Source organism: Kryptolebias marmoratus, linkage group LG2 (genome assembly GCF_001649575.2).
Source record: "Kryptolebias marmoratus isolate JLee-2015 linkage group LG2, ASM164957v2, whole genome shotgun sequence".
NCBI lineage: Eukaryota > Metazoa > Chordata > Actinopteri > Cyprinodontiformes > Rivulidae > Kryptolebias > Kryptolebias marmoratus.
Window position 1 is genome coordinate 10,201,346 of NC_051431.1, and position 24,359 is coordinate 10,225,704.

At 36.0% G+C, this 24,359-nt stretch overlaps 2 protein-coding genes across 2 annotated transcripts; one reads left to right on the forward strand and one right to left on the reverse strand.

Annotated features, from left to right (window-relative positions):
• Positions 1–6,732: 6,732 nt before the first annotated feature.
• LOC119616713 (zinc finger protein 239-like) lies at positions 6,733–8,166 on the reverse strand. The gene is made up of 3 exons (XM_037973768.1): positions 8,094–8,166; positions 7,775–7,840; positions 6,733–7,396 (listed from the first exon to the last, which is right to left on the reverse strand). The coding sequence occupies exons 2-3, from the start codon at positions 7,829–7,831 to the stop codon at positions 6,914–6,916; spliced, it is 540 nt and encodes a 179-aa protein (XP_037829696.1). The 5' UTR covers positions 7,832–7,840; positions 8,094–8,166; the 3' UTR covers positions 6,733–6,913.
• A 3,582-nt stretch (positions 8,167–11,748) lies between these two features.
• Positions 11,749–16,136, forward strand: LOC108240887 (extracellular calcium-sensing receptor-like). The gene is made up of 11 exons (XM_017424684.1): positions 11,749–11,757; positions 12,067–12,227; positions 12,352–12,646; positions 12,871–12,957; positions 13,061–13,168; positions 13,295–13,461; positions 13,578–14,055; positions 14,134–14,358; positions 14,500–14,623; positions 14,721–15,193; positions 15,696–16,136. Exons 1-11 carry the CDS (start codon positions 11,749–11,751, stop codon positions 16,134–16,136), a joined length of 2,568 nt encoding a protein of 855 aa, XP_017280173.1.
• The last annotated feature ends 8,223 nt before the right edge of the window (positions 16,137–24,359 follow it).

Genomic DNA, 24,359 nt, shown 5'->3' on the forward strand with positions numbered 1-24,359 from the left:
AGCTCTTGATCTATAATATCAGTTAAACCATTTGTCTTGGCTCCATCTAGTGGGCATGAGTAGTTTTACAAAATGCTTCAATTTCTTTGAGGTAATGCATCCAAGTCAAAGACACAAATAAAGATAATAAATTTGTTACATGTACCAGTACTTATGGGTAGCAGAGAAACTAAAAATCTAACAAACAGAGAAGTAAAGGCAAAGGATGCATATGAATTTACATAATAATCAAGACTGATGATGATGATGATGATCAAGATTGACCTTTTTTTGTTTGCTTTTAGTAATTTCGCCACTTCAGTTACTTATTTGAAAATTATATCATGTTTTTTTTTGTTTGTTTTTCAATTAAACAAAAGAAAATCATGTTATTGTTGTTTGAGTTTATTAACTTTTAATGTTTTTTTTTTAAATATTGCTGCTAATATTATGGCTTGATAAGCTCAATAATAAGTATTTAATCTTATTTTACACCAGAATAAAAAAAACATCTTTATAATACTAATAAAGGAACATGTGCCTTTAATCTGTCATTCCTTTTATCATATGTTTATTGTTCATGAAAACTGTTTAAAAACAGAAACTTTAAATATGTCAAAACTGTGTATGTGCACATTTACTACTCATGAAATAGTGCTAAATGTATTTGGCACATTTACAGGTCATTTGCTATCGTTTGACCCTTCGTGTCACATTACTGAGAGATCAGTGTTTGAAAAAGGCAATTAAAGTTACACTTCTCTCAACTGATCAAAACAAACAATTAAACATATTTGTTTAAGGAAAGCACCGAGCCGAGTCACATTTAATTTGGTGTTTTTGTTCTTTCGTAGCCTAAAGGATGTTTAGAGTCAGCTGATGTTCCTCTTAGTCCCCTTTTAATTAAAAAAATAATTGTTGTTTGTGTGTTTATGGAGATACCTCCTGGTTTATGAGACACCTTCAGCTCTCTTGGTCTTGTCTGTTGGGAGCTCTTTAGTAGAACACCAGTTGTAAACTGCAGATGCTTTAGGCCCGATTGTGACTTCCTTCTCGACAAACATGCTAACAAACAACCTAACAGACTCTCTGTAGAGTTCAAAGTGTCTCAAACCTAACCTCATGTCTCTTCCAATTAGTTTGTTCTGGAAACTTCCCTTCAGGGCTGTTGCATCACGATATCCATCCGAAGACCACTGGAGAATTTGGGCCCTGTGGAAAGTTTTATTTCATCATCACACTGCCTTTTGAACTCAACAAACTTTGGGCGGAAAAAAACGTGTATTCTGGGTTTTAGAAACAGATTCTAACTATTGCAAATTGTTCACCATTTATTATTAATTGATATAAAAACAGTATACTTTAAAAGCACTTAGATTTACCTGGATTTTGAACAGCTGGTTTAAATGAGTATTTATTTAAGGTCAAACAATAAAACCAGGATCAAACAGGCCTCACACGCCTGTGAGATCTGTGTATTTGCCTGCTGTATTGTCAGTTTTATTTCTCTTATTGTGAAAAAATATGTTCATGCTGAGGGTCAGGTCCGTCCTTACAACTTTCATTATTTAACTGATGCCGGAAAAAAATTTAACTAAAGAAAAAAAAACAACTTAGAGAATTGGAAGTAAGCTGTTGTTTCTAATGTCTAATTTGAAAATATATTTTTAACACAATAAAAGAAGCAAATCCTACAGTTACTGTACGACTTACAGACCATCTGCATCAAATGCACCTGAGACATAAAGTCTTTGCAAAAAGAAAGCTTGTCACTACATCCGTAAACCGTCTGGTAGCATAAAAGTCAAAATAGCAGACAAGTAAAATTAGAAAAATGATTGCTAAATTAGGTCTCACCACACCGTGAGAGTGACAATAATATTTTTTCTGATAAAAGGAAGATACATTTTTTGACAATGACAATAATGCTAAAATAAAAAAATAATTTCCACAACATACCTAGCAAAAGTATGTTTTGACTCAAAAAACACACTCATAACTCAGAAAAAAACATTAGATGGGCCTAAAAATGAAGTAGATGAACACATATTCACATAGAAGCCTTTTTTTAAACTACATGACTGAAACAACCATGCTGTGTACAATGTCGCCATCTGCTGGCCTTTTTGTGCAATGGACTGATGGTGTTGGTGCTGATGCTGTTTTCATAGTAATAGTAAAGGATAATAAAAAGTAAAACTACTACAAGAGTAAATTATATAGCCATATATATTTTTTTAATTATTTTTAATGTTGTGTTAAAAAAACAGGAAAAAAAATCTTTATGAAGTGCTTTTTTGTCAGTGATAGATAGCAGAAAGTAACACAATAAAATACATGGTGAAGGAAACAAAATACAAATATATGTCATCAAGTTAAATTTAAGAGAGGTTAAATAAATAAAATATAAATAAATTCCTCCTGCTTTTTGATTATTGTATTCAGTCATTGTAAGAATTTTCTTCGTTCAGAGCATTGTTTGTGTTTTAATGTCAAAAAAAGACCTTTTGGAACCTCAGTACAGCAGCGATTAACATAACATTGATTCAATATGAATTAAAACAAATTATACAGTTTGGGTGAACTTCCTGATTTCCTCCACAAAATAAACTATGCTTTCACAAAAAGGCCTCTTGCAAATTAAACCAGTCGGTCTTACCCCTATCATTCTGATATTTTATGCTTTGAATTCAGATGCCACTCCAATGTAGCATCTAATGTGGGGTTAACATTATTCTGACAACTTTGTTGACAGAGTTTCAAAGCCAAATATTTTAAACAGAATGCTTCTTGGGTGGCTTTTTCCTGGTTGAACTCTTTGTGCACTTCAGGTGACAGTTCCTTGAGTGAACTTTTATTTTAATATGTTCACAGATCTTTTAGGGCTGCATGGACTACACACTCTAAGAGAATATGAAACCTTTAGGAGTTCTCAAGTGACCTGCTTGTTAAAACCCAATAAAACTGCAGAGGTCATGGCTGAGGTTACATGTTGTGTTAAATCTTTTTCCCAAGTTGTCTCATTGGCACTAATGTGAGCCACTACCAAACATGACATATACCAAAAAAGTTCACTAGTGATTTAGGGTCACTTCTGTAAATGCAAGCAAATATAACAACACTTGGAGGCCCTCCTGGCACAAAACAGGTTCCTCTTTGTGTTTTGTATTTTAAAACTGAAATGGCAGTTTTCAGCTGATTTTAATGATAGATGGATAGCTAGATAGATAGATAGATAGATAGATAGATAGATAGATAGATAGATAGATAGATAGATAGATAGATAGATAGATAGATAGATAGATAGATAGATAGATAGATAGATAGATAGATAGATAGATAGATAGATAGATAGATAGATAGATAGATAGATAGATAGATAGATCTAATGACTTAAATATTATTGTGTTATATGTTCATTTACCAATTTGCTACCTTTGACACATGACACAAGACAAATGCATCTAGATGGGGCACTTTTTTATAACTATTTATATCATTCTGTGGTAAAAAAAAAAACAACATATAACATACATTACATATAATTTAAAGAAAGTTCATTTCTACCAAGTATTAAAGCAGTTAAAGGTGCAACATTAGATGACTTTGAATTAGTCTTGCTAATTAAAGTTTACATTGTGTTTTGGAACAGTCAAGTTCACCTTCAAAGTCTGAAATAATTAATTTCCAACACAACACCTGGTCTCCTCCTGTTTCACAGCCTCAGGGCCAAGATGTAATCACTCCTGTTAGAAACACTTACTTGTCTTTGCATGCCCAGCTGCCCCCACTCCACCCCCCAACCCCCCAGTACCACGGGGTACAAGCTAAATTGACAGGTTAGGGATGATGCAAGGATGTCGCCTCTCTTTCATGATACTCACAAAAACAAGTTTAAGTGCATCCCAGGTGTGTGTCGTGCTTTTCTCTACATGTTGTTATTGAAGAATGCAGCAGATTGAAACAACAGTTATGGTTCGTTGATAATTTTCCCTGTGTGCACGCTCACAAACAAGTTGCGCACAAACATGCCTCCTCCACATGTTCCAAAGGGTAAATGTTTACTTTGTGAAATATAGACTATTTTAATATATTTTAAAATATAGTTTATATGTTATCAAAATGTGTATATTGCATATAATACAAATTGAACCGAAGTAAAGACGTAGACGGTAGTTTTACTTAATCAGATGTCTATTTAAGACCAAATTAACCAAGTTCCTCAAGCTGTCATTGACTTTACATAAACAGGCCTATAGCTATTTAAAAACCGATTTGTTTTTTGTCAACTTATTTGTTTACCATAGTACTGAAGATACTAGACGTTCAATTACTTCTGCAGACTTTGTGTTTTAAATAAAGAATATCTAGATGTTTAACACTCAATAATGTGTGCATACACTACATTTTAGGAACACAAAGTAGCATTTGATGATAGTCATGTTTTCAGAAATTTTCTTTCTGAAAAATAATAATTGTTTTGACATGAATGACATGAGATTCCGGGATTTTGTCCGCACAAGTCATTTAAACAGACAAAGTAAATTGTGGTTGTTTTCATGACTTTTTTTGTGTTTTATTCAAGTTTTGCACACCTGAGGTGTTCCAAGTCAAACACAACAGATAATTTAAAATGAATGTGTGAGGGATCAGGTGTATACAACTGACTCCAGCAAATGAACATATTTCCTTTAACATTCCCTCAGATGCATTTGTTTTTGAGTGGAAACCACGCCCACCCCACATCCCCTACACACTGTAACATCGTATTATGTACAACAAACGAATGTTTATGGCAAGAAGGCGTCCACCAAAGACTTTGTATTTCCAAACAATAATAGATCACGGGGCACTATGTGCCGAAAACCTTCCAAAAAGCAGTGTTTAGTTTCAAAAAAATTGTTTAACTGTGAAGAATTTGCAAAGAACTAAGCTTCTGAATCATCTACAGCTCATAATACCACAAAATATTCAGGGAGTTTGTGAGAAATTTCACTTTATTAAAGAAAAGACATGAAAAACACTGTTGGACTGTGTCTTCAGCCCTCAGCTTGTCATGGTACCTGACTCAATATGGGCCCAGAGCTTCCTTGGAAAAGCAGTTTGACTTGACTGAGTCAGCTGCTGCGTCCAGAAATGTTACCTGAAAGCGTGTAGTGCAGGGAGTGGCCGTAAAGCTGCACAGGTCGTTGAGCACGAGCTCATCTCAGATGGACAGAAAGACCGAGGACGTTTGATCTTTGGTCATTTCCTTTTAGAGCAAAAAAGTTTAGGTTGAGCTCTTCAAGTCAAAAGTGAAAAAGGAGCGAGGCTATATTCACTAAATGTACAACAATCAGTGCCTGTGATGGTCTGAGACTGCATCAGCGCTGACAGCACAGGTGACTTCAGTATCACTGAAGGACATACTTGGACATACTTCTGCTATTGCCAAAAAAGATTCAAATTGTTATTATTTATGGAGCACATATTTTATACGATTGGAAAAATTATATTTGGACTGAATGAAAATATTTCATTAATTCTCCCGAAGACCTCATAACTGAAGAGAGGAAGAGACCCAGATAGCACAGAATGGTTTAAACAACATTGATTCAATGACACAGTTTCAACGGTTCGAATTGGATGGTTTTTTCATGGTTGATCCACCGTCAGTTGTCGACTTCAACCAAATATCAACCATTCTGATTATAATTCAACGTTGATTTAACATTGTGTGCTATCTGGGGAAGCCCTTGTAACTCTGTCCTTTTGGACTGAAGGCCATAGAAGGGTTAAAACACTACTGAAACAAAAGAAACTGTCATGTGAAACAGAAACAGCGTTTATTTAGAAAAAAACAAAAAAACAAAAACGTTGTTTTACTTTTTTCTTTTTGGGGGGCGGGGAAGGAATGTGTGTTTCAATTCATTAAGGAATTTATTCTAAAGCGAATTAAGCGATTTGGATTCAAACAGATGACTTCTTTCTCATTGTTCAAATACATCTGGCATCAAATTAATAAAAGTTGATCTGCAGTGTTTTATTAAATATTATCAAGGAAGTTAATTATTCAGTGGACTTAGAAGAAACAAACTGGGTACAGCTGACAAGAAGCTCCACATCTGATTTTTTAATCAATAAAAGAACATGTTATCTATTTTGGCAACTGTTAAAAAGGGTATAAGACTACATACTGCTTTGAATTAAGTTTTACCAGAATGGTCTGTATCAAAACTCCTGTCTATGGATTACACCTTATGTCAGGTCTACAGTATGGGAATTTATTCACGTTTTAGCAGAAACATACAAACTCCTACATCTAATGAATCCACGCTCTTAGACTTTTTTGTGGGGTTCAGAAGGTCATTGCTCAGAAACTCTTGATAAAGTTATTTAATTTGATTCAAACATGTTTTATAAAACTAAATACTATTTTGACTAGCCTGAAAACTTATATTTACTGCATTAGATGCTCCCCAAATTTAGTGCCATAAATGTTTTCTCTGCTAAACATTTGCTCGGTAATAATACATCTGAAAGCACCATTATGATCAAGTGAAGCCTCACTGTGGCCTGCAGGTTCTTTGAAATATTTTTACTCGGTGCAAAAAAAATGTTTTTTGTTAAAACTAAAAAGCTGACTGTTTCAAAAAGCTGCAGGTTTATTACGGTATGTTTTGTTGTATACAAAAAATATTATCTTTTACATTGGAGAGTATTGTGTGTGTTTGCAGCTGAAAGAAAACTTCACACCATGATCTGCATGCAAATTCATATTATTGAAACAAGAGGGGTTTTTTTTTTCGTTTAAGATAGATAAACAGGAGTTTTCCTTGCATTAGTCACACATGTTAAGCCCTTGCTTTTGTGTTGGTTTGCTGATGATGTTTACAATTTGATAAGTCCCAGAAACTCCTCCAACACACGTCACAGGCCTTTCTCCGGTGTGGATTCACTGGTGGCATTTCAGATTGGCTGGCCTATTAAAGCTTTTCCCACACACACCACAGAGATAAGGCTTTTCTCCGGTGTGGATTCGCTGGTGGCGTTTCAGATTGGCTGAACCAGTAAAGCTTTTCCCACACACACCACAGAGATAAGGCTTTTCTCCGGTGTGGATTCGCTGGTGGCGTTTCAGATTGGCTGAATCAGTAAAGCTTTTCCCACACACACCACAGAGATAAGGCTTTTCTCCGGTGTGGATTCGCTGGTGGCGTTTCAGATTGGCTGAATCAGTAAAGCTTTTCCCACACACACCACAGAGGTAAGGCTTTGCTACTGTGTGAATTTGCTGGTGGCATTTCAAACTCCCTTTGCGATTCCCACATTGGTCACAGCAGCGCAGCTTCTTTGCCCTGCTGGTTGGCTGATCCCGATGTCTGCTCATGACTCCATATTCTCCTTCATCATCAAGCTTCTCCTGTTTTATGCAGACCTGTTTTGTTTTTTGTTTAAAAAAATATATTAGAGAGAGAATAATAATGAACAATAATAATAATAATGAATAATGAACTCATGGGTTCTTTTGAAAAGTTAAATCTTTACATTTTGGAAAATATTTCAATCCAGATTAATAATGTTTTAAACCATTAGTAGATATTACACATTACAGAGTGAACACGTTGCATCAGAAAATGTTGATGTAACATTAGTAGAACATTATATGGTAGTTTTGAATACAGCCTATTTTATTTTAAATGTTTCAGATGTTTCATAGCAACCAGCTTTTTGTTACTTCCTCTACAGGAGTGTCAGGAAAAAGTAACCATGAATTCAGAACTGGGTAAAATGACTACAAGTTCCAGTGACTTACCTCTGCCACAGACATTGTTTGGCTGTTGACATCAGTTTTCTTCTCTCCACTGTCCATGAAAACCCTCTGAAACAGTAAAATATACACAATAGGTCTGCAAAAATGCTATAGAAATACTTATATTTGTGCAGTTTTTTGAACACCGTTAGCTCAAGAATGCCTTACTACTGTATGTTTCAAGAGAAAAAGAAAAGCTATCCAACAGTACATGTGTGACCATTTCAATTGATGTTGTGTTGTTTCATTTTTTGTACATTCACTAAAGTGTAGAATGCAATTTCACATGAAAACTGCTCAAAATAGATGAAGGTTTTCTTACCGTTTATGGAAAAGTGTTGCTGAAATATCTCCTGCTGGTTAACAGGGTCCTCACACAGGTCACAGAGTCACCGAGGTTTAAAAAATGCTGTGAATATTCACATAGTAACCACAAAGAACACCAGTTCAAAAGTTCCAGAATGTATTTAAAAATATTCAATAAAATTGTTTTATTAAACAAAAGCTGCATTTAAAGGGCAATCATATAAATTTTAAAATGAAAACTTAAATCTGCTTCATGAACTCAATACATCTGATATTTTTAATGAATTTAAATTAAAAATTCATTCACACTTTTCATAACTTGATATGAGAAAATGATAATATGTACAATTCTTTTAAATTATTGCCACCTTTCACTAAACTGAAATTAATCCATCATATATGACTTTATGTAGTTTAGTCTGTGCCTTGGTGCCTACACCAAACAATAAGACTACTTGTTCGGGAAAAACAATTCTTGAACTGTAGACCTACTGATCTGTGTCGGTATAGTTTTATTACAAGGAGCCAACAAAACAGCTCTTAGATTGACCAATAGAATGTTTGTCTTGACAGTCACATTAGTCTCTTCACATTATCTTATAAATGACTAGCAAACAGAATAAAATGTTAATTTTGAACCCAAGCACTAAAAGATGTTCTTCTGTGCTCACTATTAAAAATCTGAAATGATTTAAAAATAAATAGCCTTAATAAACTTTGGCCCATACTATGATAAATAGCACAACATTTGTAATTTGGTTGTACTCAAGAAATCTTTTTTTTGTATATTGTTTGCTTATACAAAAAATTAGAGTTGCATGAGCGCAGTTCAGTGAGGCATACATGCCATTAAACTCAAACAGAGAACTAATATGTACTGTTCATCAACAAATAATTTGATCAAAAGATGTATCATAGCATTGAGCAATGATGAATACACTTTAATGGATTTTTATTTAGATATATTGGGAAATCAATTTTGACTAGGAGCTCAAAAGTACCTAACAATTAATGAACAAAATAGGAGGAGCTGACTGTTAGGTTCACCTGCTGTAGACAGTTTGTTTAGGCCTTAAATTTGTCTACTTTCTTCATTTCTTAAGTCACGCTTTGCAAAATATGTTGATCTGGTCAGAATCAAGAACTGGAGATAAAATGAAAAAGTAGCCAAAGTTCAAAGAATAACTTTGAAAGACTTTCAGAAAGTCTGAAGAACTACTGATCAAAATTCTTCTCCAGTATGCCTATTCTCTGTTACCCAGTTGATTTTCCTGGCTTCTGCATCTTGAGTGTACCTCTTCAGGCAAGTAACTAGAGCAGTGAGCTGTTGTTTGGCATCTGTAGAGCTTCAGTTGTGGACAAGTTGCAGTATTTCTTTGGTAGTTTTTTATTTTATTTTCATTTCTCTGTTGTTCTGACAGCTGGCTGAGTTTTCTTCCTGTTCCCTTCATCTTAGCTTCCAGCCTTATATCCTACTGTTTCAAGAATCATTGTTGCTGTGGTGTATACAAGATTATTGGTCTCTGTAATGGTGCCAGTGGCAAAACTTAGTAGTGCTGCTTCACATCTTCTAGCAGACTTTCACTTAGACTTAGCAAAGGCTGGCATGGGCATAGGTGTCTAACTTGATCACGATCTTCAGGTCATCTGGGCTTTTCAGTGGGGCTTGGTACCCATACTTAGATGATGACGTAACCCCCTGACTTGTCGTCATGGCTCCCCCAGTCATATAATCTTTGTTGTACTTCATCAGTCTCTGTGATTGATGTGTGATAGCAGATTCCTTATGTTAATGTTCGAACACTGAGTTCAAAGGTGTTTTTGAGTCATTCTGGATGTTGGGTTTCAAAGTTTCCATATTTCAACAGCCTTCCCATCCCTCCTCGTGCATGAATGTCCCATTCCAGTAACCCATTTCTTATCAGTGTTCCAGATAAACTGCAAAGGTCCTTCTCACATCTTGTCCTATGTAAAAGGATGGGTACATAGTGTATACCCTTAATCTGCAACAGACAAATGTCTTAGTCTAATCAGGCTAACTTGTAAAATATACAGTATATATATTTATATACAGTATATATACCCACTCTTTTATATGAGCAGGAAATGAGCAGGACTTGTGCTTTTTTAATAGCTGAAAAACTTAAGAAAAAAAAGCAAAACTAGGTAGTAGTCATTTATTTTGTCCTCCTTTTTTCACTATCACAGACAAAAAAAACTTTTGGCTTTCAGTTACTTCTCAAACTTATCTTTCTCACATCATATTCATCATTCATGAGTGAATCTGCAGTCTTTGTTATATCTGCTCTGACTATCTACCTTCATCAATGCATAAGTTGGAGCATTAAAGAAAGACTTTGAAAAACCTGCTTTTCAGACGGGCTTCAACACTGCATTGATGCTGATAATGAGGATCAAAGCAGAGAATCATAATTAGAAAATAGATTTCCTGATCACACAGACTGTTAGGAAATTACTCTGCATTCCCACACTTCGTTGTTTGTCTTCACATACCCTTTGTTCCTTTTTTATTTTATTGTTTATGAAACTGTAAACTCATGTATTTTTCCAATATGCCCATTGTCTGTCTTTCTACATGTTTCTGCATGTTTTTTTTACCACTCCTCAGTATTACTGTCTAGCACATTTATTGTCTGTTTTTAATTTTCTCAGCTTTTGTTGTATATCTATTCAAATTTAGAACTAAAACAACAGAGTGGAGCATCCAATACTCACAGCCTTCAATTACCTCAATACACAGAATCTTTGCAAAAACAACCACAGTACTTATAATCTCCTTGCTTTTGGTGTAATTTGAAATCTGTCTCCTGAGACTGAATGATCTTTTGACATGAGAATCTTGTTAAATTCTTACGAAAAAGAAAAGAAAGTTAGAGCTGAGCATCATATCTTGGGGCACCTTCCTTTTCTCTCGTGTCACACAGGGACATATTAGGAGCATAAGAACACCTACATGGCCAGAGGCAGCACAACATGCTGTATGTAATATTCTCTTTGCTTCATATTCTAGGGTGCTCTGTTTGGTAGCCTGCAGGGCTTGTCTTGATAATGATCTGGGGAACACCCCAATGACTTGTGCATTACCCCGCAGAATTATTTTTTCACTGAATGGATGAACTCAAAGGGAAAAAAAGTACAGAAACAAAACAAAACAACACAACAACAACAAAAATGTAATAATATGTAAGACATAAAGAATTAGCAAAACTAGCACACATTTTCATAATATGACAGGAAAAGTAATGTAATTTGTTCACATTTAATATTTAATGTACACATGTATACTTATATTACCAAACCCTTACTTTAAACCTATTGTAGACTATATCAACATTAAGTTTATTGGATTTAATAGGTCATGAGAAAATAAGTCAGTAAGATGGTCTCTTAAAAGATGGAAACAGTATGTCTTTGAAAGGCATTAGCTGCATGTAATGTTGTTTAGCAGCCCCAGGTGACACTTGTCTTCTGCGAGCCTCATTATATCAATGTAGGTTGAATAAATCCTACTCAAGCGTAACAATGCTACATGACAGAGCTTGTGTCTTTCTCCATTAAAGTCAAGTGCCCAATCCATTCTTGTTATTGTTATTACCCACCGTGAAACAGGATTATTTTCCACTGATCCAAAGCATTCTGTCAGCTATAATATGAGGCAGGTACTGTTTTGTGTATATAAGTTGAAGGACACCATCTCTCACATGACTCTAGCGACTGGATGTGTGCAGTTCACGAAAAGGTTTTCATTAACTGAAATGTCAACAATTGTTTCAGCAACATTTTTGCTAATCTTTTATATTCTTTTAAGTCTTTTCTAAGTTCTGGACAGCTATGAACATATGATGCTAAGTTACATGATGAATTATTTTTGGATGACACTGGTTGAGCCTGTTCTCACATGGAGAGGAGCCAGGCTTGTGCTTTTGAGTTTTCTGTGGAATGGGTTTTATTCCTATGACTCTCACCAGGACCAGAGCCCAAAATGTCAACTGATCTCCAGCGCTACATCTCTGCCTGTGCTGGAGAAAAGGGGGGACATCATGCTGGGGGGACTCTTCTCCCTTCATGACACGGTGGTGGAGCACAATCTGTCTTTCACCTCTCAGCCTCCTTCCACCAAGTGTACCAGGTATGTTGCTTCGAGCATTTAACTGGTAGCTGTAAATCAATTGTGATTATGTGCAGATTTTCACTGTGTTGAAAATAAAAATTGCCTCAAATTTTGCTTCTGTGTTGATTTCATGTTTCACCAGATTTAATTTTCGAACTTTCCGTTGGATGCAAACTATGATCTTTGCCATTCAGGAGATCAACAGAGAAGGCAAACTCCTTCCGAACATTACAGTAGGATACAAGATCTATGATTCATGCAGTTTGCCGCATCAAGCTTTGAAGGCTGCAGTGGAGTTAATGGGAAATAAGAATGATTCCAGTATTGAAGAAAATAATGGCACTTGTCATGAGAGTGTGCCAGTGGTGATAGGAGACGGAGGTTCCACTCAATCTCTTGTTGTTGCTCATTTCCTCGGAGTCTTCCATGTTCCACAAGTAAATTTATCAAAGTTCCAATACTATACATGCCTGAAACTATGGAAGCAGAATAATGGTAGCATGTAGTAGTTTTTTTTCTGTTTTTCCACAATCTTTATATATATATATATATATATATATATAATTTGTGTTGTTGCTAATACTTTGGTTTGTGCCAGTAAAGTGTATTTCAATAATAAACACTAACCACTCACTTTAAAACCAATGAAATGATTTCATAGGTCAGCTATTTCTCCAGCTGTGCCTGTCTGAGTGATAAAAGGGAGTTTCCTGCCTTTTTAAGGACCATGCCCAGCGACTTCTTCCAGGTTAAAGTCAGCTCATGCTTGAACCTTCAAAGAAACAACAAAAAAAATCCACAATTCTAAAATAATTAATTTTACTCATTTTTTTTAAATTCTCTTTGTTCAGGTAGATGCCCTGGTGCAACTGGTGAGACATTTTGGTTGGACTTGGGTGGGTGTGATTGCAGGTGATGATGCGTACGGTCACAGCGGGGCAAACATCTTTGCAAATGAGGTGGGTCGCACGCCCAACAAAAAAAGGTTCAAAAGAAATTGTAATTTTGTAATCTTTTATACGTAACTTATGTAACTCTGCATTTCGAAATAAGTTTTCATGGGTCTTTGTGTTTTTCTCTCTTAGGTCAGAAAGTTTGGTGTTTGTGTTGCTTTACACAAAATCATTCCAAAGAACCGAGAGCAGACAAATATTCTGTCCATCATTTCCTCTATCCGCTTGTCTGGGGCTCAGGTGATTTTAGTGTTTGCTGTGGAGCAAGATGCAGTGGCGTTGTTTGATGAAGCACTCAGGTATGACACAAACCTAGTGACAGATTTTGGTAATGTTATTTCTTTTGTTTTGTTTGAGTTTGACCTTACGAGGAGCTTGTCTGCAAAACTGTCATATCCATCTCTGTTAAATTTAGAGCTGGGCTGACTGGAATTCAGTGGCTGGCCAGTGAAGCTTGGAGTACAGCTGCTGTACTTTCCACCCCCAGAAAGTACCATCACATCCTCCAGGGTACTGTTGGATTTGCTATTCGCCAAGCACACATTCCTGGACTGCAAGACTTTTTGGTTCGCTTAAATCCCTCAAGACCAGACGCCCAGGAAGATCCGTTCCTGATACCCTTCTGGGAAGAGGTGTTTCAGTGCAGTCTAAGTGGGCAAGATAAAGATCAAGAAGAGAAAGCTGAGGAAAAACCTCCATGCAATGGAACAGAAAACCTCAATAATGTAACAAATATCTATTCAGATGTGTCACAGCTGAGAATTTCCTACAATGTATATAAAGCTGTTTACGCTGTTGTTCATGCACTAAAGAATATGAAAAGCTGTGTGAAAGGAAAAGGGCCATTTCCTCTACAGACTTGTCCAGATGCAGACAACATTCAGCCATGGCAGGTACCTTTACATACAGCATGTTTACCAAGTTTAGGTGAATATGATTGTTTTTTTATCATATACTCTGTGTTTCCTTAGCTACTTTATTATATAAAACAAATACGATATGTGGATCTGTTTGCTGATGAAATAAAGTTTGATGAGAATGGCGACCCCGCAGCCATGTATGATCTGGTAAACTGGCAGCTGAAACCAAACGGGGATATGGAGTTTCTCACTGTGGGCAAATTTGAAGGGGTGACTACAAAGCAGAAGCTGCAGCTCCAAGAGGAGGACATTCTGTGGAATGGCAACCAAACCAAAGTAGACCATTCTGTAAAATAAAATAAAAAACTGAGATTCACTAATTCTTTATTATTACACAGTTTTTGATTTTCTAATCACAGTAGTTTGGCTTTGATTATTTATTTATTTATTTTTGTTTTATTTATTTCTTTTGCTTAGGTTCCTTTGTCAGTATGCAGCTCCATTTGTCACCCAGGCACCCGGAAGGCAATAAGACCCAACTTCCCTGTCTGCTGCTATGATTGTGTGTCTTGTACAGCTGGAGAGATTAGCAATCAGACTGGTGAGAAAAAGGCATTAAGGCATATTGTGTGTAAAACTCTGACTTATTGTGTCATGCAGCAATGGAAAAAACTCTGGATCTTTTGATTTTTTTTTAGATGCCATAGATTGTGTCCAGTGTCCACCAGAGTTCTGGTCCAATGCTGAAAGGACCACCTGTGTCCCCAAACAAGTAGAATTTCTGTCTTTTAATGACACCATGGGCATCACTTTGGTGGTTATTTCCCTCATTGGCTCCCTCAGCACCTGTGCTGTGGTTTTTATATTTTTCTATCACAGAACTACACCTATTGTCAGAGCTAACAATTCTGACCTAAGCTTCCTGCTGCTCTTCTCCTTGACTCTCTGCTTTTTGTGTTCTCTGACCTTCATTGGCCAGCCATCTAAGTGGTCCTGCATGCTGCGCCATACAGCATTTGGGATCAGCTTTGTTCTCTGTATCTCTTGCATTCTTGGGAAAACAATTGTGGTGCTAATAGCCTTCAAGACAGCACTTCCTGGCAGCGATATTATGAAATGGTTTGGGCCGGCACAGCAAAAGTCAATCATCACCATTTGTACACTAGCCCAGGTAAAGACTTCTACTAAGCCTTAATAATGCATTCCATTTGTACTCAGAAGTTGGACTTTCTGAGTTCCAAGCCAGAAAACTACACTAAAACACCACCTGAGGTTAAAATTCTAACCCAGAAAGTTGTAGATTCCACATCAACCCCAACTTTAAAATTTAATGTGGCTACCTAGTGCATAGCTACTGAAATATTTGTTTTACTTTTGCAAGGTTGTGTCTCATTAAATTAATTGCACACATAATAATGTACTTTCTCTATCAGGATACATGTTACAGTATTTGAATGCATAAAATGCAGAGGGCCTGGTTTCTGAGCGCAACCATTATCAAATCATTCTGGTTTTCAGAATTTCAACTAAAAACCAACCTAACACTGTTAAGCTATGTATGACCTCATTTCCGGAACTGAGTTCCAACTTCTAAAACAAATGGAACATGCCATATTTAACTAGGATGTTTTTTAATTCAAATCTCTAAGTATGACATTTTTCTTTTTATGCAGGTAATCATATGTACAGTGTGGCTGATTGTGGCACCCCCTGCCCCCCGCCAAATACTGCCACGTGAGAAACCTTTTGTTATTCTCTTCTGTGACGAAGGCTCAGAAATTGCATTTGCTTTGGTTCTAAGCTACATCGGCCTTCTGGCCTGCCTCTGTCTTCTACTGGCCTTCCTGGCAAGGAAACTTCCGGACAGCTTCAACGAGGCCAGACTTATCACTTTCAGTATGTTAATTTTTTGTGCTGTGTGGGTGGCATTTATTCCTGCCTACATCAGCTCTCCAGGAAAGTATGCCACAGTCACAGAGGTGTTTGCAATCTTGGCCTCCAGTTATGGATTGCTGGGTTGCATTTTTGCCCCAAAGTGCTACATAATCCTACTTAGACCAGAAAAGAACACTAGGAAACATTTAATGTCCAAAGCTCCCTCTGTCAAATTTTAAAAGTAATAAAAAAAGATCTGTTCATCTTAAAAAGTGGATTTTATTGTGAATAAAAAAGTGGTTGTAGAGACATTTTACCACCAGATGGTAGTAGTGCACTATAAATACTATCTTTAGCCAATTCCACTAGGAAACACACAGTCATGTTTTTACACATTTTTCTTTTACAAATGACATCCCATCGTCTTTATAATTACACACTAATACACCAAACTCAGCATGTCAGTACTTCAAAAAGAAATGAGGCTCATACAACCTACAATTCAGAGAAAAGACAGATCCCCACCTTTCCAAGCAACACTCTGTAAGACTCCTTTGATAGCTTGAGTGCAAATGTGAAGGAAATTTCAATGCTAGTTCTGACTGGGATTTGACAGCGGTGTCCATGCTTGTTTGACTTATAAAGAGAAAGATGAGAGCCAGGATTTTGGAGATATGTTCTGTAGAAATCCCATCTGACATTGGTTAATTGAATCCGCTTTCTCCAGTGGCCTTCACATAAAAACATCACATCTAGTTGTTCCCAACAAAAACAAACTAAATTATCTGACATTTTCTCGGCTCTCCCAGTTGCATTAAACATACCATTGATTATTCAGCCCTGACTAATCTGTTGATCCTTCCAAGGAAAAAGAATACAGTGGAAGATTGTTCATCACTCATGTTTGTCAAGAAGAGACAAGAGGGAAAAGAGGAGAGTTTAGTAGATAAATTTATAGGGATAGTTAATATTTTTTTTACCTGGTTTCTGTGGAAAGGTACAAACATTTAGTGTCTTACTTGTTGTAGATAGGTCTTTGTTCGATCTCAGCTTGGAGAAATAGTCTTTTATTTTGATCAGATTGATGCATTAACAAGTAGTCTGAATAGGACCAAGACCAAGACCAATGTGAATTGCTGTTTTGTGTGTTTTTTTTTTAATCCAATCTCAAAATTACAGGGCAATTAATTTAAATTATATTTTATAAACATTTACATTGCCATTAATTTTGAATTACATAATTCTTGAAAAAAAATATGATATTCCTGCTGGAAGTATCCCAGGCTGCACTGGAAGTGCTACACCTAGCTGCTGCTGCTGCCACTATTTGGAATTCCAACCACAGATAACAATAAACCTTTTTTGGAATAACTGTGTAATTTAAAACTGAGTGGTGTACAGTGGTGTAAAAGCTTGTAATAAGGTGATTGTATGAACTGCTATAAAATCTTTAGATTAAAGCTGGTTCTGGCAGCGGCAATCCACTTGGTCTTGGCTTGCTTGAACTAGCAGTTAGCTAATCAATTAAGTCAAAATAGAACAATTTCTCCAAACTGTAAATGTGATCTGCAACAGGTAAGATAGTATTTGTGTATAACCTTTTTACAGAACCCCATTTCAAAAGATCTGAACTATTGCTTTAAGGTATTTGACTGATAATGATTAACTTTTCATTTCCAAACTGGATTCAATGTTTTGTTTTCATTTGTAATCAAATGTTGAATATTTATAAAGTAGTAGATTGATTTCTGTTTACAGTGCACTGCGTGTCTGATTAGTAACCTTAACAACAAAGCAATGATTGCTTGTTTTAATGAATGAAACTGGAATACATCATTTCCTTTTGAAGTTTAAATAATTAATTTGGTTTGAACACGAACACGGTGCATGGTAATTTCTTTAGTGCAATAAAAGGACCATAAGATTATAGGCAGACACACTTAAAGGAAGTGTGTCATTTCTATAAAAAAAACTGTTCAGAAGGCGAGTGAGGCGCTGTGATGAACTAGCAACCTGTCCAGGGTGTGCATTGTCTCTTGTTTATTGACTGCTGGGAAAAACACCGGCCCCCCATGACCATAAACAGAACCGCGTACAGAAAATGACTGAGTGAGGACGAGTAAGTGTGAAGAAAATGATAGATGAAGGGTTGCAATAAAAGCAAGACTTGCTCCCGTGTACTCAGTCTTGTGTCTTTTTTTAGGAGGAAAATGCATGGCAGATATTGACTAAATTACCAGACACTTTGCTTGTTGAATACCAGAAGATAGAGTGATGCTAAGTCCTAAGTTGATATCCTTTGGAGAAAAAACTGTGGTAAAAAAAAAAAAAAAATCACACAAACACCCCACAATAAATCAAACAATGTGTTCCAGGAGGCCTGTAATAAGTATCACCGTCTTGTGTCCTTTACCATTTGTTTTGTTCTGACAAGATTAAGTGTTTCTTCAGTTTATTAAACCATATTGAGGAAATTGTTTGTTCACTTGTTAATTGTCTTTCACTTGTCAATGTTTACAATCTGGTTGTGGCATTTACTTCACAATTATACTGCCTGCGAGTTTTCCACCCAGCTAATTTTCAAGTGTTTGCAAATAACACCAGCTATTCAGAAAGCAAGTCACACAAAAGCAGGAATTAGCATAATGTTTTTGTTTTAATGCAGTGATTTGAGAGGCATTAAAGGAACATAATATATGCAACTCCCTGAAGCAAAATAAGAGCAGACATCTCTCTGATCTGACACATTAGTCATGAACATTTAAATTATGTTCAGAAATACATAAGAAATTAAAATATTGTAAAATATAAACAAAATATAAAAGGTTTGAAAATGAATGCAATCAGTGCAAAACCTAAAGAAAAGTACGCTTACTATTTTTAAAGAAAGGTACTAACGGGATTTTGTTTGAGAAAATTAAAAAACATGGATAAAAAAAATCAAATTTTTGCTGAAATATAAGCAAAACTGAAATGCAAAAAGGGAATCTACAAACAAAGCTCTTAAACATATTGTAGAAAATAAAAATAACAAAATATTTGTGCCAATCCCAACAAACTGTTAACAAAAAAAAAAAAAAAAAAAAAAAACAAAGCATCAGCCATTAGTCTAAACGCATAACAAAGCAATAAAAAACAAGCTGTTTAATTTGTGATTTCTAGTCTACTAAAAACATATAAAGAAACAAAACAGCATTTCCTGTCCAGATGATTTGACAAAAAGTATTATCTTCTTTCAGATGTCAGGAGATCAAACGGCACCTGTCATATCTTTCTAAAGACGCTCTGGCAGCAGGGAGACTAAAACCCTTTAGACTGAAACCCCTGACAGAAGTAACTTTGCTCATCCAGTTTTACTGTAATATTATCCTGGAAAATCTTGGCTCCTGACATTTGTGTGGATGTTACTTTGACAGTTATCACCCACTCAGTCTTGTTGCAAAGAGAAGCAGAGAACACTGAGGACGTTTCCTGATGGAAAAGATGTTTTGTGCTTCTTCCAGCTTTCATCAATTAAAAAAAAGGATTTTGGTAATTTATTTAATTGATGCACCATTGTCTTGAATGACTGTATTATTATGGGGATACAGGACGGAAAAGACTGTAACGCAATAGGTAAATGTGGTGGTTATCGGAGACTTTGTTCACATATTGGGTTTACAGAGTTAAATTTATCACTACAGAAAATTTACATCCTACTAAACTTATTTGTGCCACTCAAATTGTGCTGAATTTGATTCAGGACAGACAATAAAACCTTTATGCCTTTAAAATTGACTCTACAGTCTTTTCCTCATTTAGGTAATCAGACGTATGAGCATGCTAATCTGCCAACCAGCATCTTCATTCACCAACAACTCACACTTGTCATTCTCTAAATAGTATGTCTCCACTTTGCAATGATAAATACTAGTATTCACTAATGTAACTGTACAGAAGTTAACCAGAGAGAATGTGTTTTAAATTTTAAATCTCAAAATGTCTGTAAAAGTGGAATGCTCCCTATGGGTTAGGGATGAGTTTTTGCCTCAAGCAGAGGTATCTTGTTCATGAGTGATGGCAGGATGGAGAAAAGGATGGAATGACAGATTGGGACCTTGTCAGCAGTAATAAGGATGTTGCTCTGGTCTGTGGGGGTAAAGAAGAAGCTGGGCCAAAAGGTGAAGCTCTCAATTTACAGGTCTAGCTACCTTCCAATCCCCACCTATGGTAATGAGGTATGGATCATGACCAAAAGAATAAGATATTGGAAATAAGATGTATGTATGTATGTATGGATGTATGTGTGTATGGATGGATGGATGGATGGATGGATGGATGGATGGATGGATGGATGGATGGATGGATGGATGGATGGATGTATGGATGTATGGATGTATGGATGGATGGATGGATGGATGGATGGATGGATGGATAGGGTAAAGTGCCTTTCAAACTAGTAGTCAAAACTGGTTCTTATCTTTTCTTTTTTTTCTTTTCTTTTCTTTCTGAGGCTACAGGTGAAAATGTTGAGATTCAAAGCCTCAGTCCACTGTCATAGTACTGGTGGTTGATTTGGCTTACGGTACATCTTCTGACACACAAAAATGGATAAAAATTTAATTAACAAGGTTGAAAACAGGTGCCTTGAACATAAAAACATTCCATATAAATTCATTCCTTATCCTGCATCTTGTTTTCATGAGAAAAATCTTTTTCCACTGGTTTAATTTACTGTCATTTGTCCCTGTAGATATCAGTTAGTTCAGGTAGCTTTTACTTTGCATCATCCATTATGTAAGAAGAATTGGACTCACAGAGGAGGTGGGCACCATAGAAACTGCAGCAGAAACTAATGATCTCTACTATAATAACACCATTCACTAGAGACCACGTGCTTGCCTCTATTAAAAAGGATCCAAATAATTAGAAGGTTTCAAAATTCTGTTGAAACCAAATTGACAAGAGTGATAATGTTTTATTTTTTCTCCCCATTATTATTGCTTTTTTTTGAGAGGGGGAGGGGTTGTGGTCCAAAATGGGCAAGAAGATGAATGTCTTGACAACATGCAGCTGAAAGATGGTGATACAGAATTTCTCACACTGAATAATACATGTGAGAGCAAACAATTCTCACTGTGTAGAACACGCTCACACATCTGCTGTCTGATGAGGGAATGTTTATCTTGGGCTGTAATTAGTGTTGCACTACACCAACTCATGAGCTGATAGCATGGGCATGTTTATTCCATTTATGGAGAAGGACCTTTGCATAGATTTTAAAATGTTTGCTTTAGTGCATTCATAATTTAATGTCTAACAACGAAGATATTTTGTAAAAGAATAATCAAAATGCAGAAGAAGCTTGATTGTTTTGATATGAAATGACTTTTAGGGGGCATATTTTAATTTCCTCTCATTACTCAGCATTTTCAGTGAAGCTAACATGTGTGTGAGATGTTTTTCTCAAAGTTCAGAGAACATTAAACCTAAATATACTGAACAGAAAGCCTTCACTTGGAGAAATATTTCAGATATTTTGAAACTGAGTTCTGGGGAATAGTTTTGAAAAAAATATTATCTTGTTTGTCACACATAGTTCTTTGGATGACCTCAGTTTGGAGAAATGGAGTTTAATTCTCACTAGAATGACACACTAATGGCTAGTCTGAGCGAGGCAAGGACAAACGTGGATTACTGTCATAATAAAATAACTCTGACCTCAAATATTTCATGTAAGCAGTAGTTTCAAAACATCTTGCTGTCATTTTTGCTTTTCACAATTATTCTGCAGGTTGTGCCCTAGACTACAGTAGAAACTCTGCTGCTAATGCTGTTTATGCTTGCAAATAACCATAGACCTCTATGTAAATAACTATATAATGCAAAACTGATGATTATGATGATAATGCAAAGGTTAATAAAATAGTGTTTGTATGATTCACTGTGATTTTTTTAGGATTGTAGTTGTTTAAAAATGACCAAAATCCACACTGGTCGTGACCTTGCTTGGTATTCTGGTCAGAACTGATTTTTATTCTTCACTCCTTTTTGCAGACGACCCCACTTTAAAACATCTGAATTATTGTTTTAAGGTGAAAATAACAAAAACTTTCAATGTTATCGTAACTATCCTGGGGGGAACTGCTGTAGGCTTTCAGAAAAGCTACCAAACACTAAAAATGATCAGCCTTGAAACAGCCATTACTTGCTTTGTTGAAGTTGTCAGTGAGTTTTCTTGCTTCGATGGTCAGGAGGAGTCAGAAAGAGGCCAGAAGTAACAACCTGTAAAAATCCCATGGCACACAATAATGCACATAATAATCTTCAGTTCTCCGTGATCTCTCTCTCTGTCTACAGGCTTATTCAGGTCTGGATGAGCCTCGGCACAAAGATCAGCACCTGGGAAAACACGGCTGAATCAGGAAATAGAAAAAGACACATTTAGAATATAAAGGCAATGATTAAACGACTAAAGAAGACATCAAACAAGATTCTTTGTATCATGAAGAGAAGTCAGTTTGAAACTTGAGCCACAACTGAATCTTCATCTGGTAATTAGAAGAAAGATTGTGTGGGAAGTTAAAAGATAACACAATATGTTTACTATGTTCCTAAGGAAAAGGTAATTATTTATTGTTTTTTAATGAAATTATGTAAATACATATAAACACACAAGCACTCGAAACAGCAAAATAAGTTTTTCTTTTTGCATACCCCTCCCTATACCAGAAACACTAGTACATCTCAGTCAGTTAACACAGTTACATTATATTATGTTTGTGTTACTTATATTATGCAACTGACAGTTTTTGTAAGTATTGAAGTTTTATATATATATATATATATATATATATATATATATATATATATATATATATATATATATATTTTTTTTTTTTTAAAGTGGCTTTACTCACTTTAGGCCCACTGCCTCTTTTCTGGACCACTCTGACCTTTAGAAATCTCAAAATGGTAGCCAGTGATAAACTCTATTGTTTAGTGACCTCTAAAATGCCAAATGATGATATCATATGAGGAGGTAGGTCTTCTTTCATGTCAAAGTTCACTCGCTCCTTCACTGATGTAAAGTTAACTTCAAGAGGGCTTTCTGGGATATGAAAAAAAGCTTTTTTTATCACCTCCGAAACTGATAACATCTTCCACTTCCAAAGATTATGGAATTTCATTTACTTTGACAGTTTTTCAAGCTCCAGACCACCAAACTATTGAGTTTCCACAGGCCATAATATCCCTTAGCACATGAGTAATAATATACAAAGCTTTTAAAAATTATAAGGGATAATCCATCCATCCATTTTCTTTAACCGCTTCTCCATTCTGGGTCGCGGGTAGCTGGTGCCTATCCCCAGCAGTCACTGTGCGAGAGGCGGGGGGCACCCTGGACAGGTTGCAAGTCCATTGCAGGGCCACATATAGACGAACGAGACAAACAACCATTCACACTGTCACTCACACCTAGGGACAATTTTAGAGACATCAATTAACCTAACATGCATGTTTTTGGTCTGTGGGAGGAAACCGGAGTACCCGGAGTAAACCCACGTGTGCACAGGGAGAACATGCAAACTCCACCCAGAAAGGCCTCAGGCCGGGAAGCGAACCTGCAACCTTCTTGCTGGGAGGCAACAGCTCTAACCACTATGCCACTGTGCCACCCTTATAAGGGATAATTTATGAACAAATTCCTTTTATTTCTGTGAAGTGATTTATCATAAAATAACCTAAATACACTTTATTCGTATTGCAAATCAAACTGTTTTTTTTACAATGAGTCAAATGAAAAGAAATGAAAATCTCCAAGCTTAATCAAGTTGTCCAGATCTCGTCTATAAGGAGTTCGATTTCAGGGGTCTCAGACTGGGATTAATCTGATCCAGAAAGGCTCCCATTCCACAGAACAATATGCTTCTTGCCAGTAATGGCTGTTATGATGACATATTACCAAAACCTTGTTGCAAATCCATATTCTCTTTCTTCTTCAAAACAACTCTAACAAAGAGATTAGAATGAGATCAATTGTTTCAGCTTCCTTGTGTAATCCAGTGATGACAAACATGAGCATTACACATATAACATGTTCGGCTTTCCAGTAATTTTGTAACATATCAAAGTGCCTTGTATGAATTACCCCACTTGTGCTTTTCCATAGCATGTGTCACAAAATATAGATTAGGCTGTACTTTCAACAAGGCATAAGTCTGGAGTCAGTATTAGTTAATCTAGACCAGCTCTTTTGTAGAATCCAACTGATTGATTAAAAAAAGAAAAATCAAAGTAATTATATTTTTTCCTGCATGGTTTAACGAACTGCTCTTGTTCATGCATTTTTTATTAGTTTTGATGCCAAATGAACAAATGAAAGTGTCCAAAACACCTGCAGCTGCTTATCTTCATCTCACTGAATATCAGTATTTTCAACTGCTCCCATCAACTGCCTGGTTATTAACCACAATGCAGGA